The sequence below is a fragment of the Perissodus microlepis genome, chromosome 19 (assembly GCF_051167445.1).
Source record: "Perissodus microlepis isolate ML-2025 ecotype Zambia chromosome 19, ASM5116744v1, whole genome shotgun sequence".
Lineage (NCBI taxonomy): Eukaryota > Metazoa > Chordata > Actinopteri > Cichliformes > Cichlidae > Perissodus > Perissodus microlepis.
Window position 1 is genome coordinate 8,326,157 of NC_140479.1, and position 16,409 is coordinate 8,342,565.

At 44.5% G+C, this 16,409-nt stretch overlaps 1 protein-coding gene across 3 annotated transcripts in view; it reads right to left on the reverse strand.

Annotated features, from left to right (window-relative positions):
- Positions 1 to 16,409, reverse strand: part of LOC146365447 (palmitoyltransferase ZDHHC14-like) — a 55,949-nt gene that overhangs the window by 12,852 nt on the left and 26,688 nt on the right. For all 3 annotated transcript variants that reach the window (XM_084915792.1, XM_084915790.1, XM_084915791.1), the window contains exons 4-5: positions 9,866 to 10,018; positions 1,238 to 1,375 (exon numbers count right to left, since the gene is read on the reverse strand). In XM_084915792.1, the coding sequence (XP_084771918.1) occupies positions 1,238 to 1,375; positions 9,866 to 10,018 (291 nt within the window). The remainder of the gene's footprint in view (positions 1 to 1,237; positions 1,376 to 9,865; positions 10,019 to 16,409) is intronic.

Below are 16,409 nucleotides of genomic sequence, written 5' to 3' on the forward strand. Positions count from 1 at the left end.
CTAACTTCATGTAGCCTTTTAAATAAAAGGGAGATTGCACATTCATCAACATGAGCACGTAGGTCCATCTTGTAAATTTGCTGCAGTCCCTGAAGGCTGGTGAGGTCAGAATCTTACAAATACCACAAAGACACGATCACTAAACCACAGATGATCTGTAGAAACAGTGACTTACAGGATGCTGTTTCACATTAAGACAGATTTAATTTCCTCTATTGTTTGACAGCCTGGGAGAAAGATGCCAGAGATATGTCGTCAGCTGTGTGGGTTCAGTATTTTTCTCAAATCTATTTTACAGTCCTGTCTGGTAGATGTGGGCATGTTGTGATTCGCTTTAACAAACTCATCTAGAGCAGGTGGATGCTACGATATGAAAACTCAAACAAAACTATTCTCCCAAATTAAGAAACACATTCACTTATAATTGTACACTGATATGAATCTGTTGCTTACAGATTCAGTCTGTTGATTGTAATGTTGTCCAAACTGCATCCAGCTGGTGAGACACAGTGTTGATGTGCACCTTTTTAGGCCTCGCTAGTTACAATGTTACTAATGTCTAAAATTTGCTCAACAAAATTTGACACAACTTTTCTAACTTGTGTTTTAAAAGAGAGCAAAGCTCCAGTATGTCAACATCAGTCATTTATTAACTAAACATCAGAGGACCTACAGCTCAACCTTGAGGTGCACCAACAATGTTATTGTTTTACTGCTAATATGTATTCGTTTTCTGTCTTTAAGACATGATTTTATCCACCTGATTACACGAGATGAAAACAATAAACTTTGATAATTTGGTAGGATTAGCTGTATGAGAAGCTCGACTACACATCTACGATCCTACTTAACGTCCACATTTTGGTCAAAGAAAAAGACCAAAACTGCAAAGGATACAATAATCTGTTTTGTGTCCCCATAAGAAAGGCTCTGTGATATGTCTCGCTCCCCACAACATGAGCAATACCTGAAGACGCACGCACACACGCACGCACACGCACGCACGCACGCACGCACGCACGCACGCACGCACGCACGCACGCACACACGCACACACGCACACACACACACACACACACACCAACAACCCGCTGCCTGCTCCCAGCTGGAAATATGGTAAAGAGCCAGAAAGCTGCAGCTTTTCACGACGCCCACTTACAACCTGCTGACTGGAAACAGCCCGGAGGACTGTGCGTCTGCACTACGCCTGAGAGCACGCGTCCTTGTGGATACTTACTTAAAATGATGTGCGTGATGACGAAGGCGAAGATGAAGATGGTGAGGAAGGAGAGCGAGAGGATGAACATGTAGAAGAAGCGGTAGTTCCTCCTCCCCACGCAGTTCCCCACCCAGGGACAGTGGTGGTCGAAGCGCTCTGTGTGGAGAGGGAGAGACGCACACGTTTATTCTGGTTTCAAGGACAAGCGCACCTAACGTGGCGATCCTCCAACGCGTCGGTAAAACTGGCTGAGACATCACGTTTCTCATGAAGCACAGATGTTCACAAACAGAACCAGGTCACTTCAGTGCAGATAAACAGCACAAATCCTGAACTGTGGGAAACTGGGGGAAAGGAGAAGTGTCCCTCTGGGTCTTGGCATAATAATATAAAACATTTTCACAAAGGACAACCTTCCTATTTATATAACGAGCTAATAGAGAAATGATGGGCTTTCTTACATGACTGAGTAAAACTCTCCCTGCCACGGTGGGACGAGGTTAAAGCCAAGAATGTTTGAAATCGACTGCTTGAATAAAATTTTTGATAAACTGCTCTGTAATTCTTGATGTAGTTTGAAACCTTCAGCTGCTTGTGAAATCCTTACCAGTAAAAGTCAGCCGGTGACATTTTATTCAGCCAAACTGAAAGCAGCTCCAGGGCACCAATCATGTCACTGATTGCTGTCAGAGCTGTTACTTCATCAGCCTCACTCCACAGTCCCATGTCTGAGTGTGGAACACTAGCTGTGCACAGTGGTAGCCCCTTAACTAATTAATCAGAGCCATTATTGGTTTAGTGAGATGACATGACCTCGTTTTGTCTCCATGAATCAACGCCTGGTTAAACCGGCGCCTCCCTTTAGACAAACACTGTAAACACTAACAGTAAAAGCTGCCGATCACAAAGTCTGCCCCCGATCGTTACCGTTAGGTGACCGATGATTGTGGAAGAAGGAAAAACATGTTTTATATGGTAATCGTGGGCTCTTTGGCTCAAGGGATACCACAGGGTCGCGACACTGCTTTTTCAAGAGTGTTTTCAGATCTAAATAACATAAAAACAAAAGTTAAAATCCATCCTCGATACACGACTTGACTCTCTTTATCATCTTTGAAAATCAAACTTAGAACTTAAAAATTCAAAGAATCTGCAGAAATGCAGATCCCAGCGCACGGAACAATATTCTGCAGCGATTAAAGGATGAAGCGTAAAATAGACCCGTTTCATCTCATTACCTTTACACTTTATGGATCAGGTGGAGACTACGGCTAACACAAGATGAGACGGCAGTGATATTATTATTATTATTATTATTATTATTTTTTTTTTTTTTTTTTGTCCCCCGTTTGGATCTTTAGCCATCAGAATTGTTGTCTTAAGGCCAAGAAAGATGCCAAGCGGATTTATTTTACCAAGTGGATCATCATGGCCTTGCCATATTGGTCCATTTGATTGACCTTTATTATAATTATGTATTTATTTTATTTTCGGTTGCTACAAACGGGACAGACGTGACTGGGGGATAGGACAGGGAGAAAGAATGAAAGAAAGAGAGGGAGAGAAAGAAAACCAAAGGGGAGAAGAGATGGTGAGAAGGGGGGGAAGAAAGGAAAAAACAAACAAACAAACAAAACGCCTGGATCACCTGTATGGAGAAAAAAAACAGAAGAGAAAGCAAACAACAAAGAGCAACATAATAAAAACAGCACCATCACAATAAACTAGCTAGCAGTAGATAACAGTAGATACTAAATAATAAACGATATTGTGCAGCACGCAAGATAGACAGCGCACAATGTGCTTTGAGGCAGCAGCCAAGAAAGGTGTAGTCCGCGTCTGTGAACACCCGTGTGTACACCTGTGTGCATACCTGTGTGGATCAGCATGCTTGTATTCCAAAGGTTTCTCCATGTAACGATCTGCTAGGGAGTGTGGGGAGCCATAGCCCCGTCCACCAGGGTATGAAGCAGGTATGGAGGAGATCCAGGCCCCAGATATCCAGAGGCCCCAGAGTACAAGGACCCGAGGAGGACCACCAAAGGGGGGGGGGGGGGGGGGGGAGAAACCGTGCCACCCTCCTGGGAAGAGCTGAGTAGAGCCCCAAACGAGAGGTCACCCCGCAGCTACGGAGCAGAGGCCAGAGGGGGTTGCAGTGGCGTGCCCGCGGGCTCCGCCGGCAGCCAGCTGTGCCAGAGAGGACCGAGCTTCAGGCCCAGAGGCCTGAGGGCATCCCACCCCCCGGAAGGAGCCCAGCCGGGCCACAGGCGCCCGGCCCCGCCAATCGGCCACCAGGAGTGAGCCGGTACATGCATGAGCGCCCAGCCCCAGATGACAAGGACCACCAACACACCAACGTCTAAGGGCATCAGCCACCGGCAGGGAGTGTGGTGAGGGGAGATAGGCCTCCGTACTTTAGAGGGCCTGAGATGTACCCAGAGAGGTTGAGTCTAAGACCCAACCTGACATATAGACACAGACAAACAGGCACACGCGGACACAGACGTGCATTCCCACCCCCATATGCACAACCAAATACTCGGCACTCACCCAACGTGTAGACAGACACAAATAGACACTGCACAGACAGTCGCACTCCCCAAACATACTCTATATCCCAGGTCCAGGTACCCCCGCCCCCAGAGGGGCAAGCCGCACCTAGACCCAGGAGATGTAACCCTTCTCTCTGGGGTGGAGGCAAGCGGACCACCTCCTTATCTGCAGTAGCAGGGAGGCCCCGCATCCCAGACCCCAGTCTGACGGCCAGCACCTCCTCCCAGCCCCCCAGCCCTGACGGCTAACAGAACCGGGGTGAGTGAAGACCTCAAACCTCCCTACGCCCGCTCATATGTAATGTTGTTGTGTGCTGTTCTAAAGTGCATTTAAAACTCAGGAGAGCATGGTACTAGCTTCCTCTCAGAGAGCAGCACGGCTCCTCCCGAAAACCCTCAGTGTCTAAATGCATTTAAAATTGAGGGTAGGGCACCAGCGCCAGAGGTGGGTTGGAGTACAACGACCATCCTCTGGATGCTGTAAAACGTGCCCACCCCCAAGGCCCTATATGTATGTGTTATGTGAGAGTGTGAGTAATGTGGATGTCTAGGTTGCAGAATAAAATTGAGGCACAGGTGGCCAGAAGGGGACAGAGGGGGAGTGCCTCCCCTGCACCCTGGTGACATACCTGCACCCCAAGCCCTGCGTGTGTGGGTGGGTGTGGTAGAGCGGGAATAGGGAGGCAGCTGAGGATGGGGAGGGAAGAAAGGGAGGGGCAAGCGGCCCCTCCCTGTGGCTAGCTCCCCCGCTGACCCCAGTAGGCACCCCCACGCTCTGGAACCCACCAGGGCAAGGAGGCCCAGGCCCATCCGGACCGGGGTCCGCAGCAGCAGCACTGCCCAGCCCCACAGAGTCCGGGGCAGCCCACCCGACTCCACCCCAGAGAAAACTGCACCCACCCCATCATCCAATCATCTCCCAAACTACACAAGACAATAGACACCCAGGTTGAGTTCATTCTCCACCTCTCCTATATCTCTCCCCCCACCTGCAGAGTGAGCTCCTGTAGTGAGGAGACCACCTGCAAAGATGTAACCTCCCCACCAGTTAGAGAGCCCCCTAGTTGGGCCGATGCACCAGAGGTCCCCTGCACTGGGGCTGAGCCCCCCTGCACCCACCCGCCCACTGCTCCGGCGACACAACAGCCAGGACCCAAGCCCCCAAGGCCCGGCCAGCACCCCAGACCGGGGGGCGGAGCACCCCCAGACCCCCAAGCCTCCACGCCCGTCCCGGACCCTCCCAGGGGCAGCCAGGCTACCGGGCCAGTAACCAACGTCCGCCAGCACAGACCCTCCCCCATCTCCGCTGTACGCAGCCACAAGGAAAACACCATCCAAGAGCCCCAGAGCTTCTAACCAGGTCATGGCCACAGCCCCCAGGTTAGGCCCTCCAGGGAAACGTCCCTACCCCCACATCAACCACAATAGCGAAGGCAGGACCAAACCATGACCCCCCACCCCCACTAGGTGATGAAGCCGATCAAAGGAGCCCAAAGGGATTGATCAAATGTGATGGCAGAGGTTGTATCAAGACTAATGTGATCTATTAGATGGTTTTTATATTGGTTAGAATTAAGATTATTTTTATTTTTCCAGTTAATGAGGACCATTTTCTTGGCAATGCATAGGGCCGTAAAAACAACGTGGGCTGTGTTTATTTCTGCAGTGACCTCATCCAAGTTGCCCAGCAAGCATACTAAAGGGGAGGCTGGAATGTTACATTTCAGACACTTTGATAAGTCTTCACATATCTCACGCCAAAATTTCTGAACTGGTGGACAGAACCAAAGAGCGTGGATGTAATTGTCCGGTGTATTTGCTGTGCAGTGTGAGCAGTTGTTGGAAGGCGTATAGCCCATCTTGAACATCCTATGACCAGTATAGTGCACTCTGTGTAATATTTTGTATTGTATTAATTGCAAACTGGGATTTCTGATCCATTGAAAGGTTTTTAAGCATATCTGAGACCAAAGGTTTGGGTCTAAGTTGATTGATAAATCTGCTTCCCATTTTGCAATAGGAAGGGATATTGATTCATCTATTTTAGAAAGTGTTCTGTATATTTTAGACAATAATTTGGGGGGTTTTAGACTAAGAAATTGTACCACACTTGGTGGTGTTTGTAATTCAGCTTCACTGGGATTAAATTTCTTTTTTACTATGGATTTAATTTGTTGATATTCCAAAAATCGTTTCTTGTTGATCCCATATTGTATAACTAGTCTGTCAAACGAAATAAAGTCTGTTCCTTCCAATATATGTTCCAAGTATTTAATTCCTTTGCAACTCCAATCTGAAAAGTTTATCATATTATTGTTTTGTAATATGTCCGGGTTGTTCCAGATAGGTGTACGTTTGCATGGGATTAATGAAGACTCTGTCATTTTTAGAAACTCCCACCATGCTGTCAGAGAAGAGCTAATATTGATGCTTTTAAAGCATTCATGTCGTTTGATGTTTGAGCTGATAAATGGTAGGTCTGAAATTTCTAGGTTATTACATAGTGCCTGTTCTACATCTATCCAAGGTTCATCTAAGAAGGTGTGTTTAAACCATCTAGAGATGAACTGAAGCCTGTTGGCTAAAAAATAGTGATTAAAGTTAGGCAGATCTAATCCTCCTTTATCCTTGGTCCTTTGCAGTGTTTTTAAGCTGATACGTGGGGGTTTATCTTTCCAAAGGAATTTAGAAATGTACGAGTCTAGAGATCTGAACCAATCTTGTGATGGCTTATTTGGGATCATTGAAAATAAATAGTTTATTTTTGGCAAGATCATCATTTTTATAGCGGCGACCCTTCCCATGAGTGATATGGGTAAAGATTTCCATCTAGCCAGGTCGCCTTCTACTGTCTTTAAAAGTGGGATGTGGTTTAATTTAGTTAATTCTGAAAGTTTAGGAGAGACATTGATACCTAAATATTTTATATTTGCACATTGCAGTGGGGAAGGAGAAGAATTATGGAAGGAGCAATTAATCGGAAGAACTGTTGATTTCGACCAGTTAATTGAATAATCTGAGACACTTGAGAAGGAATTTATCAATGCAATTACCCCAATTCAAAGAATCTGCAGAAATGCAGATCCCAGCGCACGGAACAATATTCTGCAGCGATTAAAGGATGAAGCATAAAATAGACCCGTTTCATCTCATTACCTTTACACTTTATGGATCAGGTGGAGACTACGGCTAACACAAGATGAGACGGCAGTGATATTAACCTAGAACGAAAACTAGAGATGGACCGATCCGATATTACGTATCGGTCCGATACTGACCTAAATTACTGGATCGGATATTGGAGAAAAATATTTTTTTTAAAAACCGCTTTATTCATTATAAAAACCGCTTTATTCATTATAAAACACACTATATCGGATTTATATCGGTATCGGCAGATATCCAAATTTATGATATCGGTATCTGACATTATAAAGTGGTATCTTGCCATCTCTAACGAAAACTATCGCCCTCTTTTCTTGTTTGTTTTGCTTACGTAGCTATGTCATTTCCCTAATGGGGTCATTAAAACTTCATCTAACAAAATAAGCATCAGAAAAAAATGAATCGCAGCAAACGATCCTGAAGTCCACCTTCCACAGCATCCACTCACAGCTCAAACACGAACCCCACTGTACACACTGTACAGAAAACAACAGAATACGACTGCAGGGAAAAGGAGGTGGCATCTGTCTGCTTCACTTTTATAAGCTTCCTCTATGACTCCCGAGGGGATAGCCCTCTTAAAAGGAAGTGACTCTGCCATCCTCCTATCCTCCGCTTGCACCAGGGAGGGCCTATCCATTCTGGCTCCTTACTTATTTAAGAGCTTGTTATCCCCCTGGCTTTTAGAGCAGCAGCGGCGGGGAGCGAGAGAGTCGAGAGGCAGGGAAACACTGCCAGAGTAATCCCCATTTACAGTTTAAGAATAAACGCCAGTCGAGAGAAGAGGTCCCAGAAAAAGTCTTATCAGACCCGTGAATGTAAGTCATCCAGCTCCCAAACCATTTTTCATCATTAGTCGGGTGGAGGCCGAGAGCTTAGAGAGCAGCCTGGAGAGTCGAGTTTATCACCCACACCCACCTGCAGCGTGGAGCCCAACTCTTTGTCCCGTTTCACTTCCCTCCATCTGTGACTCACAGCTGGAATCTAAGCGGCGTGTTTAGAATTCATAACCAAGGATCTTTATGAGCCGCCCTGCTCTGTGACCATGTTTGGTTTGGGGAAAGCTTTTTGATTCCATTTTCTGCTCATTTACTTCGCTGTGTGTTTTTGGGCCTTTTCTGCTATGTTTCACAATTTGATTGCGTGCATATGAAGTGCACACATTCATTAAAACGTGCCCCTCTGTTTGCCAGGATACCTGCCCTTTTATCTCTGCGCTCAGCTTCCAATCTTCCTTCCTGTCAGCGTGCATCTGTCACATCTGCTTACCGCCACATCTTTTTCCCGTGTTTACTACTTCCTCATCTTTGTCTCCCAGGTTTTCAGTTCCTCTTCTGACAAGGAAACAGACAATTCAAAGACTGAGCTGTCTCTGAAGAGTGAGGCGCACAAAAACCCAGATGAGACAGATACCGACACAAAGGTCTCTGCATCTCTGTCTCCATCTTTTACTAATTACCTTGCTGTGCCTCGGTTCTCTCATTAGACAGAGCATGTGGTTTTATAGAGCAGCAAAACCATCTCAGACGGTTGGTTTCTAATTCCCGTCTACTCTGTGGATGCCAAACACCTCCAACCACACAGTATCTGCTGTATATTCCCAGAAGGCCTGCATCACTAGCTAAACATTTATATATACAGGTTCATATATGTTCATATATACAGGTGCAAAACTGTAAACTGATTGTAAAATCATTTTTGAACCAAACAATTTCCAGGATGTAGTTTCCTGTTGGAAAAAACAGGTTTGGTCTGAGGACAGCAGAAGCTGAACAGTTTGTTTTTATCCTCGTGTGTTAAGCCTGTCCTTTTTCATGTTTCTGTGTCTCTTCAGTTCACCAGGAACTAAAATAGCCTGGTTTTCTATACAGAGAGAAAAAAAATGAGGATTGGGGACAAAAACACTAAAACAACAACAAAAAAAGGAAGAACAGGACTTCCAGTATCGTCTATAATGACGTGAGAGAAAAGGCAGTTGGAAGTGACTTGAGTTAAATTTAAAAGAATATACCAAAGACCTATTTCTTTCAATCCCACACAGGCGCACAGCACAGAACAGCCGTTTTACAGCTCTCTGATGAAACACTTTGGCTTTAATGAAACATCTTTACCTTCGCAAACTATTATTTCTTCTCTGCAGGTTGTAAAACCCCAAAAACACTTTAATGAAACCCGATCTAGTTTTGTTGGGGTAATAACATTTTTTACAAAGTGATGATTTGACCTTTTCACACATTGCTGCCCAGAGACAGCTAGCTTCCACATCTCACTTTAAACCTACATTCCTACTAACAGCCGCCAGGGGGCATGCCGGTGGTGGGGGGGGAACCAACAACAAGCTTGAGTTCTTGGACCCGAGTTTATGAGATCTTTCACTCACTTCAGGTCTTCATTTCTTTTTGTAGAATTTAGTCATTATAAGTTACATGTTCAGGGTATCAGTGCGGTTTGACAGTAAGCTCCGCCCCTCACTCATCACATCCAGTGATGGATGGAGATACTGACACCTCAAAGCTTCATTAACAACACTTCATGAACCAGTGGGTGACGTCTTATTGGCTCTCTCCATCTTTTTATACAGCCTATGTTGCTGATCTGTTCTGCTATTATGTTTTAATATTTTTATTTTAATAGATCCTAGTTATTAAGCTTCTCATTGGAACGTATTTAGATTTGATTTTTCTATTTGAGCTTATTTTGTGATCCTGAATTTGTTTATTGACCATGCCTGGATTTTATGTTTTGGCTGCTTTAACATAAGAATTTCTTGATTCTTGGATGAATAAAAGCTTGTTTCTGACCTCACTGACCTTTAATTAAAATACATATAACCCAGGAAGTGGATAGAGAGCAAATAGATGCCCCAGGCTTGGTCTCGACACTCCAAATCCCAAATTCCTAATCTGCACACAGCATAACTGCCACTCACCCACACAGTTGTCACAGAGGCTGCAATGGGAGGCACGCGGTGGTCTGAAGATCTTGCAGGTGAAGCAATACTTCAGTTTGACTGTCTGGCCGTTGATGACCACCTCCTTAGTCCTGGGAGGGGGCCTGTAGCCGGTACCGCCATTAGCCACATCTTGGGGAAAATAAAGGAGAGAGACACAAAGAGAGACATAAAGATCAAAGAGAAAAGACACCTGATGTCAAAGCTCCCACATACGCTGCAGCGTGCACGTGGCGTTATTGCTGTGAGCGTGTCATCACTACTGCACTGGCAGGGTGACACCAGATTCAAATACATTAAAAACAAGGAGAATACTTCTCCCAGGATTACTACTGAAGTGCCAACATTTAACTCAATATTTGACAGAAAATCTAGTGCATGATGCATGTTATGAAAGGTGATCCTGTCCACTACTGAACTGATAAATCCATTGATAATCCTGGTCTTTACATTTAAAATGATCCAGTTTGCTTTTGAGTGCCTGAATATGAGTAACTATGGATGGAAATGGTTGTAATTCCTAAACAGTTAAAGCAACACTTGCTGAATCAAAGCTGAAAGTCTGCACTTCAATCACGTCTTGATCCTGTGTGGTTAACAGAGGCAAAACTACACACCGTGTGTCACTGTCCAAATACTAACGAACCTGACTGTAAAACTGCACCCAGGTCAGGCACTACTAAGTGGAATTAATACAACAATGCTCAGACTCCATTATGAAAAGAAAAAAAGAAAACCGCTGCCAAGCTGCTCTGAATGGCTTCTGGTGGCGGAAGACAGCGGCGATGACAGGCTAAACGGTAAAGATGAGCGCGATGACGGTCATGAAAAGGTATAGACTGGATCCCATTATTGCGCTGCTTGCTTTGAGCACTCTCACACATGCTGAGAGCAGGAGATGGTGTGAGTGGGAAGATAATTTTGAGATCATTTACACAGAAGCCTGTAGCATTGCCAACAGAGTGGTGTGTGTGTGTGTGTGTTTGTGCGTGTGCAGGGGGATGGCGGGGGGTACGGGCTGACAGGCTTATGTGGGTGTTTGACATTTCTAAAGGAGAGCAGAGGAAATGCAGCCACAAAGTTCTCTTCTATTGAATTTGTCTCATTGTGGTCGCTGCCTACAGAGCGCCATCCCAGTCTCATACTCACACTCGTCCCGTTTCTCTGCCGACTCAAACAAATGAGGCTGAGAACAACTCAGAGCTCTGTTCACCTTCCACGGCGTTACTGCTGCATCGTTTAGGTCTTCTTTGCACAGTAAAATCTATATTTAAATTAGCTCCTATCGAGCCAAATAAAGAACGATGATAAGTGGAGGGTGTTTCTGAAGCATCAGAGTAAAATCTTTGTCAAGCACATTCTCTGATCTCTGCAACGCTGGAAAGGGAAAAGCACATACTGACAGACTCGTGTCACGTCATACAGTAATTTTTAGCAGCAGAGAGGCAGAATCAGAAAGTCAAGCACACATTTTTAAATCAGATGTGCAAATATTGTGAGTTCTCTTTCAAACATTCGCTTCGGTGTCTCACTACGGGGAGCGCTCTCTCAGCGTCGTCCTCTGAAGCTTCTACATCATTGCTCTAGCCAGGATCGGCTGGCAGTCGTGATGCTTGTGTCACAGAGGGGCCACCCTCCTTCCTTCTTAGAAACCCTGTCTCTCCTGACTGTAACCTGAGAGCTAGCTTGACGGTCCACTCGAGCGAGCTAACACCTTGGTCATCGGGCGCTAGCGTGGCTCACATTGTCAGTCGCCTGCTCTTCACTATAGAGCCAGGTTGGAGAGTATGTTAGCTGCCACTACACACCTACCACTAGGGCTGGGCCATATCATACTGTTCACAGTAACACCGGTATAATGTTGGGCAACGATAAGAAAATGAGATATCGCGATAGAATAGTGATGTGTCGTTCGCGAACGAAATGGCTCTTAGAGCCGGATCTTTGACATGAACGACGCGAGCCGTGGTTTTTTTTGTTTTTTTTTTTCCTCTCACCCTCTCTCTCTCTCTCACACTTTTTTCCCGCGTCACTCCGCACGCGAGCCTTGTGCTTTGCGCTGAGCAGAGGGGGGAGGGGCGGTAGTTACACTCGCAGTAGCACAGGAACAGAGCGGGAGGGAGAGAGAGAGAGCCAGGGACAACAACGTCACATTAGAAAGGTATAGTAATCATCCACAACTATTTTCAGTTGCAGATGATAAAGGATTCAGAAAGTTTATTCATGCAGGCCCATATGACAGAGAATATGCATCTTCTTTATGTTTTCATATTTTAATTTATATTTAATTGTGCTGTGGTTTGCAGTGTTTTGTGTTGTTTCACTTTAAATTTGTTTAAAAGGAAAAAGCTGAAAATTTAAATAGTTAAAAGTTGAACTGTGACTAGTTGGTTTTTGTATTATACGATTTATTTATTTCATTTTATGTGGAGTGGATAAATAAAAGTATATTTACGGTGGCCCCTAGAGACAAAGCAGCACACAAAAACTCCAAAACACGCAAAAACTCCAAAACACGTACAAAACACAACAGAAGTGCTCCAGGATGCTGGGCGCAGTGTTGAGCTTTTGTTACCTAGAGGCTACACAAGCCAGCAAGTACCAACGACCGGATTTGGTGTGTGGTAGTAACAGGTAAATGAACTTTTTTTTTTTTTTTAATTATTTGAATATATATGAGTGCTTGTGTATAAATACACAAACAATACACACATGCTTTCAATTGTGTAATTTAAGTGATCTAGTAGCTCTGTTTTGGAGTTCAGTTAACGCTAGAAATGTGTTTTGGAGTTTGTACGCGTTTTGTCTCTAGGGGCCACCGCATATATTTATATTTAAACATATATAAATAAAACCACTTTTTTTACATTAGTAATTCCCTTTATGCATAATTTTATATTATTGTTAATAATAAATTAATTAAAGCAACAAAACAATCTGAAGAGCCGGTTCGGAGCCGAAAGAGCTGGTTCTCTAAAAAGAGCCGGAAATCCCATCACTATGATAGAATATGGGTAAAACGCGCATGCGCAGAGCATTTGTTTTCATATGCACATGGCGGAAAAGCATGGCGGTGATGGAGAATGAGAAGGACGAAAGCGGATCGTTGAATGAAACAGATGAACCAGAACTGGTTTGTAAAAATGCTGCAACTTCAGTGGTGTGGAACTGGTTTAGCTTTCGTCCGTCAGATACACAACAAAGCACTATTTTTGGTAAAGCATGCTAGTGGGCCGTTGTTATTACCGTGCTTTTCGGAAAATACGGCACACTTAAAATCAATCCCTTGATTTTCTGTAAAATCGACAGTGCCCCTTATAATCCCGTGTGCCTTATTCTGGTTGTGTTTACTAACCTCAAAACGATTTTATGTACATGGCGCTCGAAAATCTGTCAAAATGTTTTAGTCCGACTTTGCTAAGCTACAAACCCGCACCACTTGATGGATTGTCAAGTGGTGTCAGAGCATTACAGCTATCGTAGGCAGGCGCCTCGCGGAGTGATACGTACTGTGCTTCAACATAATGTTACCGTATTGTGTGTGTATAACCTGTTAAGTTTTGTGGATATTATACATGGTTATGCTGAGGATACGTCGGCCAGTTTCCACTGGAAATGCCTTTTGGTTAAACCGTCAGCAAGGAATTTGCATTTGCACTGTTACATTTTTATATAACTTTAATGAAGTGAAAATATATTGATAGAGGTTTTTTGCACTAATAAAGTTGTGGAGTAAAGTATTTTGTCTTGCGTCAATTATATCGTTATCGCAAATTTTCAAATATATATCGTGATAAATATTTTTGGCCGTATCGCTCTGCTCTACCTGGCACAACACCTAGCTCAGCGGTCGACACCCCCGGCAAAATCTATCCTGACCCCTGAACCTGGAACATCAGGCACTAAGAAATACTTCAAGTGTTACAGTTTTTTCTTTAATTATTTTCTTGCTCAGGTTTCCTGATGTGATTTCCTGTGCTCTGTAAAGTACTGTCAGCTACTGTGACAGTTTTGAAAAGTGCCATAAAATAAAGTTTTATCCTTCTTCATGTTTTCACACAGATGCCAATCTACTCACCGCCGGCCTTAATCGCCACTATTACTGCAAATCGACAGCATGCACACCTTAAGCAGCCCATCAACATTCAGTGCACGCTACACTCAAAGCAGCTTTTCTGCTGAACAAAGCCGTTCGAACACTCGGCCGACGGGGCGGCCGAAGCTTAGCCTTACATCAGTGTCTAGTGGGAGATCCCTCAGAGAGATAGGCCGGGTCCAAGAGCTTGAAGCGAGATAATAAGGCAAACTGGAAAGTGATGTAACACAACACACAAGCATGCACACGTACACAGTGTGTGCCCACTTACACCCTCACACTCAAGTTAAATGAGGATTCAATGTCAGCCAAACTGGGCTTGGTGCTGCCTGCTGAGGTATAAAGAGAATCTAATCGCCATAGTGTTGTGTACACGCAAGAGAAATCTGCAGAAGGTCTGCTGGAAAACAACTCCGGTACAGCGCGCGCACGCACGCACGCGCGCGCGCACACACACACACACACACACACACACACACACACACACACACACACACACACTTACTTAACTGAAAGCCAAAATGTAAAACTAAAACCAGAGTGCAGCACAGAACTAAGAAATACAAAGGTGCAAATAAAACAATGATATAACCTGTTCAAATAGCAAATGCAGGCTTGTCTCAGCAGTATTAAAACACACAAAGCTCTTTTTAAAAACATGAAAACATTTGCATCTGTTTGCTGTGAGTTTTATAGCAAACAAGAGTTAAAAACAACAATCCAGTGCAGAACAGAGTGTGATCAGTTTCTAAAGGATCAGTATCAGCTGGTGTTAAATATTTGGTCTAACTACAGCCTAACACTTGATTTTATTATGAAACAGCTGCTGGTATGATGGACGCTGCCATTGTTGTGGTCACCGCTCACACCGAGGCAGGACCAGCGCTTTGTTTCCATTTAACCAAAAAGCAGTTCTGGAACATTCAAGCACGCTGTGGTGATCCTGGTTTGACTTCATCAAGCTAAATAATGATAATAATAGTAACGGTTAAGATTTTTTTGTGTATGTAATATCCAAGTTTGACATTTTTGCTTTTATTAAGCTTTGATGATTTATTTTCACACAGTCTCTGTACTTTAGTCAGTTATAAAAAAGACTCTTCAGTGCAGCTACTCTGGACTTTGTGAAGTTCACCTTCTGCACATCAAGTCAAACTGTCATGTCAGACAGTTAAAACAGTGGATATTTTTCAAAATGAACTCCTTTAAAAACAGCCTCACACATAATAATTTAGTTACACTTTCCACCTTCATCCAAAGCAGCAAAGCTTCAGTTCGGGACTGACAAAATGACACAAAGTTTGTCGAGTGCATTTCAAACCTAACATCCAGCTCCTTTCCTGGAACATCTGCTTATTTTTTGTTTGCCACACCAATCTGCTTTTACTCAGGCTTCATATGTGTGTGTTCAGGGGACTGAACTCCATGTTCCATGTTCTTTAACAACTTTTCAGAGTGGATTCTTTCGTCAAAGCTCGGTCTAGAACAATCCAAACTGTTTGCCAGAATGAGAGGTTGACGTGAGACGTGCATGCAGCCTTTCACAGTCACATCTATGATATCTTAGCTAATCTGGGAGGAACAGAGACCACCTACACAGACCCGTGGAGAACATACTTGTGTGGGTCTAAGACTGTTAGTCTTCTAGACTATGTACTGTGTCTCCGAGGTAAACTAAGAAAGACCATGAAGACTCGATTCAGCAGAGACGTGACCTCTGCCTGAGTGAGATATGACAACTAGGAAGGAGACTGCTGCCGCTTCACCGAGGACTCCTGACCGGAGAACAACGAGACCACCGGGAAAGACCAGGCAAAGACAAGTGCTGAAGTCATTCTTAGGCACGTGGTCCGGCCTGCACCATGTATCTAAGGGGACAGGGTCAATCCAGGCCAGTGTAACGGCTCCACGCCAAGTTTGTTTGTCACTGTCTGTTATTCCTCTTTTCTCCTGTGAGCTTCAGTGAAACAGCTCTACAGTGACGGCTCTATTTGTGTGCACTCCTTTGTTAGAGTCCCCTGCAGCTCTGTCATCGACTCATCTCTTTCTCCTCACGTCCACGTCACTGTAGATCTGCGAACGAGCTATCAGCAGCCTCGGCACAGAGGAGACAAAGACTAGAGAAGATGGCTGTTTTACATCCACAGCACACTTGATCATGACACAAACTGTCAAGGGTTTGGATGAACCTGTGTGTTTGTTACATAACACTGCCCTGGGTCTTTGCACGCAGATGCCACATGTAGAAACCGTCACTTCAGACAACATTTAAACACAGGCAGCACCTGTGGCTCACACCTTTGGTCAGTTCTGTTTCTTCCCAATTAGCCGTCTGCACACCTTCCCGTGCCTCCGAACAGTTTCTCTGTGTCTCGGTGTGATGATGAACCCTGCTGAGCTTTTCTTTCTTTGATGACGTCCCTCCTT